The following is a 12336-nucleotide window of genomic DNA, read 5'->3' as shown; positions in this document are numbered from 1 at the left end:
ATAAAATAATTTTTGGGACTCCAGAGAAGGATTACTGAGGTTCCCATGGCATTAGAATGCCAAGAAAATACCTAAAAAAATTTTTCAATCGGTACAGACAATTTTGACCCGTTGAGCCAAACAGAGGGCATTTTGGTCATTTCGCCTTCAGAGGTGATTTTTGGCCGACTTTTCCAGTTGAGTAAATAATTAATATGACATAAAATATGAAGAAACATTACTAGAAATTAAATTTAAAATGAGTAGTGGAGGAAAGGAAAGAAAATGAGGAAAAAGCTTATTTATGACATCATGGTGATGTCATTAAGAAAATTTTGACCAATCACAATTAAGCCATAAATTGACTAACTAATAAAAAGACTAAATGAAGACTAAATAACCAAAAATTGCAGCAGCCACCCCCCTTCCTTATGCAGCCGAAACCCTAGTCCCATAGCCACCCTCCATTAAAGCTTTTTCAAGCTTTAGATTTCCATCATTTCCACCATATTTCCCTAACCCCTTTCATTAAACCTTGACCATATCACTTGGGGAAGCTTTTGGCAGCCAAGAAGAAGAAGGAAAGTGAAGTTTTGAGCTTGAGAAAAATCTCCCTACAGGAGGTTAGTGCATATATGTAGTTAAAACTCATTAATTCCATGATTGAGGCTTGTAATGGATGAGAAATTGTGAAATAAATGAAACAAATACATGTGTATGTCCACCAAAGAATTTGGCAACCCTAATAGAGGAATGGTTTTGATTGTTTTAATGGACTTAAAGTGAGCTAGAAATGGTGTTTAAGGTGTGAATATGCATGGATGTTGAGTTAGGGTGCTAATTGAGGTTTATGGGTAAATGGCATTGGACATTAGGGTTTTGAGAAGTAAAAAATTGACTTGGCTTTTCAAATTGTTAAAGAACAATCTAATGGTCAATAAGTGACCATTTGAGGTATGTTGACCACAATTTGGACTGAAAAATGGTATGGCAAAGTCAAGGTGTAAGCTGCCCTAGGACAGCAGCAAATGGACTGAAATTTCAGTCCAATTACAAAGCCATAACTTTGGCTGTGTTAGTCCAATTGGTGTTTGGCCAATTGGACATGAAACTAGGCTTATAATGGCGCATTTTTGCTGAAGAAACTATGCCCAAAAGACCAAAGCAAGAGGACCAAAACTTGGCCCCAATCCGCATACCCTGCAACTGATTCTGCAGAATTGACCAAATGAACAGTAACTGTTCATTTGGCCATAACTCACTGTAGATGTGGTCAATTGACCTGAACTTTTTACAGAAACAAGTTAAGACATAGAAAAACAATTTTCATGAAGGAACCTACCCCAAATTATGGCCAGAACCTAACCCAAATGGCAGTGGCAGTCACTGTTCATGTTACTGTAGATATGGTAATTTCTGCAGATTGGCAATCCGGCCAGCTTGGGTTTTTGGGCCATATCTGGAGCTACAAAACTCCAAATGGAGTGATTCAAAAAAGGAAATTCAACTAGACAAAATAAGGAACAACTTTCATGTTTGCCATTTCTTCAAATTTCCAATGTAACAGTGTGTAATGGAGCAGTAAACTTAGGCTCCAAAACTACAATTTTCTGCCCTCTTGGTTTTAAGTTAGAAATGGAAATGGCAATCAATTCCAACAAGTTTTAAATACAAAATGTGGTATGTTTGGGGTGTTAAAACCAATACACCTATTTTCTATCCAAAATTCAACATTTTTGTTGACCAATGAGGTGAATAGTGACACCAAAACTTGAAATGCACAAATTGAAGAATTTAAAAGTTTCAAATGCGCTAGTATACCTAACAAGATTGGTTTGGATAGTTTGGCATGCCAATAGGGTTCAGTTAGTAGTACTGCACATGGCAATATGCCATTCTATGATTTTATGGCTTTTAGCCATTCTGACTTTGTATTGAGACTTGGCCTTGTGCCTGATATTATTCTGACTTGTTGCATTACATTTGCACAAGGAGATGCATATGTGACCGATGGTGTGACGGCCGAGGTACTAGGTACCCAGTGCGGTTTACACATTATCGATCCGATCGTCTAGTGTAGGTTACTTGGGCAACCAAATGAATGAAAGTGAATAAAGTTACTGAATTAATGTATATATAACCATACTAAACAAATGAATCATACACATTCACTATATAATTGTTTTCTTGCTATTTTCTTTTATTTTATTATTGCACCACTAAGCATTATTGCTTAGCGCGTTGCTTTTGCCATGCGTAGGTACTGGAGATACAGATCATGAGCCCAGTAGACCGGATCGGGTGAGTCCATCTGCGATTACGCACGATGTCCGTGTCACCTCGTCACTGCGATTGCATTGGTAGGACACTAGATGTCATTTTGTCATTTTGTAATTAATTTTTATTTTCTCATATGTATTTGGGATTTATGTAATGTATTTTGAGGTTCATGTAAATAATAAAGATTTATGATTATGTATGGAAGTAATTTGAGTATTTAATTGTTGTTTATATATGAGAACCCTGAGAACGGGATGTTTGAGAAATGAAAAGATTGTTGAGACCTGAAATTGAAAAATTGTTGAGATCTTGATATTGAGTTTAGTGATGATATTGGAGTTGAGAATGAATGAATTTGTTATTGGAAGTGTTTTTAACAGGTTCCGAAGAACTGTTTTCTCCATTTTTAGCCGGTACTCCGCCGAATTTTCTATAAAATTTCCAGAACCTCAAATAAATAAAAATTTTGCTAAATGGCTTAAATAAAGTATGTTTCATAAATTATATCCAAAAAGCATGATATAAATTAATTAAGGTATATTAGAGTGTGCCGGTACACCGTGTGGCATTACTTACTCGGGTATAATGTACACGGGTAAGGGGTGTCACACTACAGATGATGTTGTTCTTGAAAAACTTTATGACCACATTCTGAGTGACATGAGCATATGAGGCAATTTCAACCCATTTAGTAAAATAATCAATAGCTACTAAAATGAATATGTGCTCGTTGGAAGCTTTCGAAGTAATTGGACTAATAACATCGATGCCCCACATTGCAAATGGCCACGGGGCTACTAAATTATAAAGTTAGTAAGGAGGAACGTTTATCTAGTTAGCATAAATTTGGCACTTGTAACATTTTCAAAGGTATTCAATACAGTCCCATTCCAAGGTGATCTAATAATATCCTCACTGTAAGATTTGTTTAGCCATCATATGTCCATTGGCATGCGTGGCACAGTTTCCTTCATGGGTTTCAAAAAGAATCCTTTTGGCCTCATTAGCATCCACACACCTTAACAATTCGCCATTGAAATTTCTTCTATACATGATTTCACCACTAGGGAAATACCCTAATGCTAACCTCCTGATCATCCTTCTTTCATTTTTATTTGCCCCTGGTGGATATTCTCTAGTTTTGATGTATTGCTGAATGTCATGATACCAAGGTTTCCCATCTATCTCTTCGTCCATCATAAGATAGTATGTTAGCTCATCCCTTAAATTTATCTGCAATAATTGTGCTTTTTGCCCTTCCTCCATTTGAGTCATAACTGCTAATGTAGCTAAGGCATCAGCAAACTAGTTTTTATCACAACCTAAATTAGTAAATGAGATTTCTTCAAACTTCTTAATCAGTTCAAGGAGATATTTCTGATATGGGATTAGCTTGGGATCTCTAGTTTGCCACTCTCCTTTCACTTGATAGATTGTCAAATATGAATCTCTATATACTTTTAACTTACTTACTTTCATCTCAATAGCAGCTTGTAAGCCACTCACACAGGTTTCATATTCAGCAACATTATTAGTGCATTTAAATCTCAGCCTGACTGCTACTGGGAAATGTTTTCCGTCAGGGGATATTAATACTGCCCCAATCCCACTTCCAGAGAGGTTAACAGCTCCATTGAAATACATCTGCCACACATCATTTTGCCTTTATAATTCTTCATCTATTGCATTAATATGTTCATCAGGGAATTCAAAATCTAAAGCCTCATAGTCATCGATTGGATTTTTGGCTAGGAGATTTGCTATCACACTCCCTTTTACCGATTTCCTTGTCATATAGACAATATCATATTGTGAGAGCATGACTTGCCACTTTGTTATTCTCCCTAGTATAAATGGGCTTTCAAAGACATACTTGATTGGATCTATCCTAGAGATGAGCCAAGTTTTGTAGTTCAACATGTAATGCTTGAGTCGATGTGCTGTCCAAGCTAATGCACAACAAGTCCTTTCTACAAATGAATAACGTGATTCGCATTCATTGAACCTTTTACTTAAATAATAAATGGCTCTTTCCTTTCTTCCTGTATCATTATGTTGCCCCAAAACACAACCCATAAAGGTTTGATGAACTACCATGTATAAGATGAATGGTCTACCAGCTGTCAGAGGAATTAAAATAGGTGGGATTGTTAAATACTGCTTAATTTTATCAAAGGCCTCCTGATAAGCGTCATCCCATTTTGTGGTGTTATTCTTCTTTAGTAACTTGAAGATTGGCTCAACTTTAGCCGTGAGATTAGAAATGAATCTTGAGATGTAATTTAATTTTCTAAGGAAGTTACGTATATCCCTTTCTATTTTTGGGGATGGCATTTCTTGAATGGCTCTACTTTTATCTGGGTCAATTTCTATCCCTTTCTCACTAACTATAAATCCCAATAATTTTCTTGACTTTGCCCTAAACACACATTTCTCTGGGTTCAATTTTGGCTTATATTTCCTTAGCCTTTCAAAGACCTTCCTCAATACTTCTACATGGCTTTCTGCCCATCTTGATGTTAGTAGTATGCTCTAGAGCATATCATTTAGTATGTATCTTGTACATGTTTTATTAATAAAAAGGCAATTTCACTTTTCCATTTACATAATATATTTATGTGTAATAGAAAAGGTCTATTGATATTTTGTTAGAAATTCTATTCTTAAGTTGTTAAGAATATGAGTGACAGTATTTCTAACACAAAGTATCATAAATTAGTTCACAATCGAGGATACTTCACACAGGACATGACTTATCCAAAAAGATTGTATTCATGTTTATTCCCAAGGTATTTATATGAGATATAAATAAGATGGAATGGTGAGTCTTATGCCATATAACAAACATGATAGGCACCTATACATGATAAGTAGGCCGAACTAGTGACACTTATGACAAGCACGTGGAGTTTACTCTTGTCAATGCATTATCATAAATCATATCAGTGCATATAATCCTTAAACCTGAGATAGCATAGTTATCTTGTATATAGGTGGTCTGAGTTTGATACTGCTTTCATACTTGTACTGTGTATGGGTATATGGGCATGTGTTGGCTCCTACCAGTTATGTATGGAGATAGGTGTTGATCAAGATGGAATTTGTTACCCTAAGTAAATAGGGATAAAATCCTATGTTCATTTAATTGTTCTTGATGTTTCAAGTTCCTGGCCAGGATAGACAGATTTAATCAGAAAAGAGTTTCTGATGAGAAAATCTTTTTAATCAAGAATTGGAATTAAAAGAGAACATAATATTCAAAGCAAATGGGGTTTGACACAAACCAGGACTCCAGCTCGAATTGGGATTTTGTAACAGAGAGATTCTAGTGCATAGTAACATATGATTATAGGTTCATTTAAGGTATTCCTTATTACTGATTGGGTGGCCATGGCATGCTATGCTAGGTGTTAACCATGGTCTATGAGATGCCTAAAATGATTTAGAGAAATCATTTATGGTGAGAAAGAGTTCTGATGATATTAAGAGTTGATATCATATCTCATTGCCAGTTAGTGATGAGCCTAGTAAGTCACACGCATACACAAGTTAATCACCAAGTTAAATGTGATTTAATTGATTAATTAAATAGGTTTGGTTTGCAATAAGTTTGCAAAGTTCCTAACAGGGTTTGAAACAAAATCTAGGTTATTGGATGTATAATATAAGTTAAATTTATATTTAAAGTGTTTAAATATGAATTTAATTATGAGAAATTAATTAATAGAGATTAATTAATTTATTTATATTTGATATTAATTGATTAGAAGAGGAGAAATCATTATTTTGGGCCACAAGGGTAATTTGGTCATTTCATAGGGTGACATGTGGCACCATGAGATGGTGACACATGGCACCATATAAGTTTGCCATTTGTCTTCCTATCATATAAGGTGATCAAAGTCAAGATTAAATCTAGCTTTAACACTTGGCTTAATGTGATTAGGTCAGTTAAAATTATGATGCAATCAGGTGGTGACATGTGGCAAAGGTTTTAAGTGATGACCTAATCATAAAAGGAAAAAGAAACAAAAATAAACACATTCTTTTATTCTCCAATTGGTGTCACCACCTATAGTGCTCTCCTCTCCTCTTCTTCTTCTCTCATCAATTCAAAGAGAATTGCCCATATTCTCTTGAATTAAAATTGCTAGAAATTGTTTCTAGTATCCTATATACATCTACAACCTTTCTAAATGAAAATTCCTAATTTTTAATTGGTTGACAAGGCTTGAGAAGCTGGTTTAGGGGCTGCCATTGGTGATCTTACTATGGAAAAGCTAGAGGGACAACTCTTGGGGTCCTAGGTGCTTCACAAAGATACCAATTACATCTATAGTGCATCAAAACATTTTAATTATTTGCATGTTTACTGGCTCAATGGGATCAACTTAACTAATGCAAGATAAGTCAATAATGGATGTGCCTGAGATTTTGAGCATTAGGGGCTAGATAAAGGATTGAACCTCACATGAGATGTAATGGGCAAGGAGTTGCTCACTTATATTTTATTGTAATTTCAATAATGGATGTGCCTAAGCATGATCAATAAGATTATAAGAATTTAATCACCCACTAGAAATCCATCCAACTAGGATTTTCATTTCTTACTGTGGAAGTGTAGGATTCGCTAAGTTAGTGGGATGACCAATTTAAATAAAAGACCATAATCATTTTGGTTAATTACATGATACATTTACTAATTAATCTAGTTATTTTCTGCAGTTGTTCTTCTGATAATAATGAGCACACAACAACCACCACTATCTAATATCCTTGGAGATGATCCACTTACCGATGAAGAAGCTATGTCAGATATAGACTCTTTAAAGTGGATTGATGCTACGAAATCCGAGATTGATTCCATGTATAAGAATCAAGTTTGGGATCTTGTTGACCCACCTGAAGGTATTGTACCTATAGGGAACAAATGAGTTTTCAAGAAGAAAATTGGTTCTGATGGAAAGGTAGAGACCTATAAAGCAAGGCTAGTAGCGAAAGGGTTTCGCCAAAGGCAAGGAATCGACTATAAGGAGACTTTCTTACCTGTTGCCATGCTTAAATCAATTAGGATTCTATTAGCAATAATTGCATACTATGATTATGAGATTTGGTAGATGGATGTCAAAATAGTTTCTCTCAATGGATACATTGAAGAAAACATTTTCATGGAACAACCTAGGGGTTTTGAATCCCAAGATGGTTCCAAAGTGCGCAAGCTAAAGCGATCCATTTATGGGTTAAAACAAGCTTCGAGAAGTTAGAACATCCATTTTGATGAAGCCATTAAGTCATTTAGTTTCACTAAAAATAAGGATGAGCCATGTGTATATAAGAAGGTTAGTGATAGTGCTATCACTTTCCTTGTTTTATACGTAGATGATATTTTGTTGATGAGTAATGACATAGGTATGTTGACAACTATAAAGGAATGGTCATCAAATACATTCTCCATGAAAGACTTAGGGGAGGCAACCTATATTCTTGGGATTTGCATCTATAGAGATAGAGCGAAAAGAATAATTGGTTTATCCCAAAGTCTATACTTGAAAAAGGTGTTAAAAGGTTTTAACATGCTTGATTCCAAGAGAGGATTATTACCAGTGAGACATGGTATCCACCTTTCTAAAGAGATGTCTCTAAAGACACCTGAAGAAAGAGATAAAATGGTCAGGATTCCATATGCTTCAGCTATTGGAAGTTTGATGTATGCAATGTTGTGTACTAGGCCGGATATCGCATATGTTGTTAGTTTGACTAGCAGGTATCAATCCAATCCAGGTTTAGAACATTGGATAGCTGTTAAGAATATCCTTAAGTACTTGAGAAGAACTAAGAATTTATTCTTGATTTATGGAGGTGGTGACTTGCAATTGGATGGTTTTATTGATTCTAATTTCCAATCAGATATCGATGATAGAAAGTCTACCTCTGGGTATGTGTTCATTTGTAATGGAGGTGCAGTTAGTTGGAAGATTTCCAAATAGAGTATGACTACAGATTCTACTACAGAGGCCGGGCACATTGCTGCATTAAATGCTGCAAAAGAGGCTGTTTGGATATTAGGAACCCCGGTCTCACCAGAAATCCAAACACATAGAAAGGTGCTACCACATTATCAGAGAGATAGTTGGGCAAGGCGATGTAGTCATGCAGAAAATAATATCAGCTGAAAATCCAGCTGATCCATTCACTAAGCCTTTATCACAAGCACAGTTAGACCGACATCTTGAGAAGATGGGTCTAAGGTATTGTAATGAATGGCTCTAGTGCTAGTGGGAGATTGTTAGTAGTATGCCCTATAGCATATCATTTAGTATGTTTCTTATACATATTTTATTAATAAAAGGCATTTTTACTTTTCTGTTTACATAATATATGCATGTGTAATTGAAAAGGTCCATTGATATTTTATTAGAAATTCTATTCTTAAGTTGTTGAGAATATGAGTGACAGTATTTCTAGTACAAAGTATTATAAATTGGTTCACAATCGAGGGTACTTCACAACAAGGACATGACTTATCCCGAAAGATTGTAATATATTTATTCCCAAGTTATTTATATGTGATGTAAATAAAATAGAATGGTGAGTCTCATGCCATATAACAAATATGATAGGCACTTATGCATGATAAGTAGGCTGAACCAGTGACATTTATGACAAGCACATGGAGTTTACTCTTGTCAATGCATTGTTATAAATCATATCAGTGCATATAATCTTTAGATCTGAGATAGCACAGTTATCTTATATATAGGTGGTTTAAGTTTGATACTGCTTTCATACTTGTACTGTGTAACACCCTCCCGGTAATCATTCCGTACATTCTACTGTTTCGGTGACCGGTGTCGGTCCGGACAGCTAGAACGTCCGAAAAAATAATTAAATTTAAGTGAGGGACCATAATTAACTCAAATATTAATAAGAAAAATTTAGTAAAAATTTTAGAAATAAAATACAACCAAGTCAAACGAGCCGGTGCCCAAGCGATGGGTAACCAGAGGTAAGTTGCGGTTCTCGCAACGAGGAGCCCTATACCCTGGGGGGAAATTATAAAATAATTTTTGGGACTCCAGAGAAGGGTTATTGAGGTTCCCATGGCATTAGAATGCCAAGAAAATACCTAGAAAAATTTTTCAATCGGTACAGACGATTTTGACCCGTTAAGCCAAACGGAGGGCATTTTGGTCATTTCGCCTTCCGAGGTGATTTTTGGCCGACTTGTCCAGTTGAGTAAATAATTAATATAACATTAAATATGAATAAACATTACTAGAAATGAAATTTGAAATGAGTAGTGAAAGAAAAGAAAAGAAAATGCAAAATAATGCAAAAATGACATCATATGAGGTCACTCACTTACTCACCAACCAATCAAAATTAAGCTATCAATTGACTAACAAATAAAAAGACAAAATGAAGACCAAAATAAGAAAGAAAGTGCAGCAGCCACCCTCCCCAAGAGACCAGCCGAAATTCACCTCCATAGCCACCTCCATTCAAGTTTTTTTTTTCAAGCTTTAGATATCCATCATTCCACCATATTTCCCTAACCCCTCTTCATTAAAACTTTACCCCACACCTTAAACAAGCTCTTGGCAGCCAACAAGAGGAAGGAAATTGGAGTTTAGGGCTTTGGAAATTCTGCCCAAACAAGGTTAGTGCATATATACATCTAAAGCTTTTTAAATTCTATGTTAGAGACTTGGAATAAGTAGGAATTTGTAACTAAAATGAATGAAATCTATGTCTATCCATGCCCTAAGTTTCGGCAGCCCTATTGAATAAAAAGGGAATGAGTGTTTTGATGGACTTAAAGTGGACTAGAGATCAAGATTAAACCATGTATGCATGTGATTATGGAATGAGATAGTTAATTAAAGCATGTTGTAAAAATTCATATGGAAATTAGGGTTTGGAAAGGTGAAAGTGTGACTTGGCTTAGGAAATTGTTAGGGCACATTGTAATGGTCAATTAGTGACCATTTTATATGTGTTGACCATAAATGGGACAGAAAAATGAGATTTCAAAGTGAGGATTGCAGGCTGCCTAGGACAGCAGCATAGGGACTGAAAATTCAGTCCCTTTGCACTGCCGTAACATGGGCAGTGGTAGTCCAATTGGTGTTTGGCCAATTGGACATGAAACTAGGCTTATAATGGCACATTTTTGCTGAAGAAACCATGCCCAAAAGACCAAAGCAAAAGGGTCAAAACTCAGCCACAATCCGGATACCCTGCACTGAATTCTGCAGAATTTGCCAAATGAACAGTAACTGTTCATTTGGCCATAACTCACTGTATATTTGGTCAATTGGCCTGAAATTTTTACAGCAACAAGTTAAGACATAGACAAACAACTTTCATGAAGGAACCTACCCCAAATTATGGCCAGAACCCATTCAACCAAGTGACTCAAGTTACTGTTCATGCACTGTAGATATGGTAAATTTCTGCAGAATGCATATCCGGACAGCTTGGGTTTTTGAGCCATATCTGGAGCTACAAAACTCCAAATGGAGTGATTCAAGAAAGGAAATTCAACTAGACAAAATAAGGAACAACTTTCATGTTTTACATTTCTTCAAATTCCAACAGTAACAGTGTCCAATGGAACAGTAAAATTGACTCACCAAAACTGAAATTTTCTGCTTGTGTGGGTTACACTTTGAAATGGTATTAACACTTAATGCCAACAAGTTTTAAACACCAAATGTGGTATGTTGGGAGTGCCAAAGGCAATGTACACATTTTTATTCCAAAAGTCAACATTTTTGTTGACCAATGATGAATAGTGACAGCAAAAAAGTTGAAATTCACAAATTGACAAATTTAAGAGTTTCAAATGCCCTAGTATACCTAACAAGATTGGTTTGGATAGTTTGGCATGCCAATAGGGTTCAGTTAGCGATCGCACATGGCAAAAATGCCATTCTGCGTGATTTCATGGCTTTTAGCCATTCGACTTTGTATTGAGACTTGGCCTTGTGCTCGATATTATTTACTGACTTGTTAGCTGCTCGTTGCACACCGGAGATACATATGTGACCGATGGTGTGACGGCCCGAGGTACTAGGTACCCAGTGCGGTTTACCGTTATCGATCCGATCGCCTAGTGTAGGTTACTTGGGTAACCAAATGAATGAAATGAACCAAGTTACTGAATTAATGTATATATAACCATACCAAACAAATGAATCATACACATTCACTATATATTTGTTTTCTTGCTATTTTCTTTTATTTTATTATTGCACCACTAAGCATTATTGCTTAGCGCGTTGCTTTTGCCACGTGTAGGTATTGGAGATCCTGATCGTGAGCCCAGTAGGCCTCAGACTGGGTGAGTCCATCCGGCAGTTCTGCTCAGTGTCCGTGTCACCTCGTCACCTGCAGTGCATTGGTAGGACACTAGATGTCATTTTGTCATTTTGTAATTAACTTTTTATTTTCTCATATGTATTTGGGATTTATGTAATGTATTTTGAGGTTCATGTAAATAATAAAGATTTATGGTCATGTATGGTATTAAATTGAGCATTTAATGGTCGTTTATATATGAGAACCGTGAGAAAGGGATGTTTTGAGAAATGAAAAGATTGTTGAGACCTGAAATTGATAAATTATTAAGATATTGATATTGAGTTTTATTGATGATATTGGAGTTGAGAATGAATGAAATAGTATATTGGAAGTGTTTTTAACAGGTTCTGAAGAACTGTTTTCTCCATTTTTAGCCGGTACTCCGCCGGATTTTCCTTAAAATCTTCGGAACCTCAAATGAATAATACTTTTGATAAATAGTTAAAATAAATCATATTTCATAAATTAACTTCAAAAGCATGACACAAATTAAGTAAGGTATATTAGAGTGTTCTAGTACACCGTGTGGCATTACTTACTCTGGTATACTGTACACGGGTAAGGGGTGTCACATTTAGTGGTATCAGAGCACGGTTTAGGCGTTTCTGGGCCTAGATTGAGTCCATACCATGCATTGCATTTGTAAGAGTCGAGGTGACACTAACGCAGATCTGTTTATCTTTCTTATTTTGAATAGGATATGGATCCTTC

The 12336-nt window shown here is 35.7% G+C and overlaps 1 protein-coding gene across 1 annotated transcript; it reads right to left on the bottom strand.

Annotated features, from left to right (window-relative positions):
* Positions 1–3171: 3171 nt before the first annotated feature.
* LOC131174020 (uncharacterized) lies at positions 3172–3903 on the bottom strand. The gene is made up of 2 exons (XM_058137047.1): positions 3733–3903; positions 3172–3564 (listed from the first exon to the last, which is right to left on the bottom strand). The coding sequence occupies exons 1-2, from the start codon at positions 3901–3903 to the stop codon at positions 3172–3174; spliced, it is 564 nt and encodes a 187-aa protein (XP_057993030.1).
* Between the last annotated feature and the right edge of the window lie 8433 nt (positions 3904–12336).

Source organism: Hevea brasiliensis, chromosome 15 (assembly GCF_030052815.1).
Source record: "Hevea brasiliensis isolate MT/VB/25A 57/8 chromosome 15, ASM3005281v1, whole genome shotgun sequence".
In the NCBI taxonomy this organism is placed as follows: domain Eukaryota; kingdom Viridiplantae; phylum Streptophyta; class Magnoliopsida; order Malpighiales; family Euphorbiaceae; genus Hevea; species Hevea brasiliensis.
The sequence above is the reverse complement of the archived record's forward strand: the minus strand, read 5'-3'. Positions and strand labels throughout refer to the sequence as shown.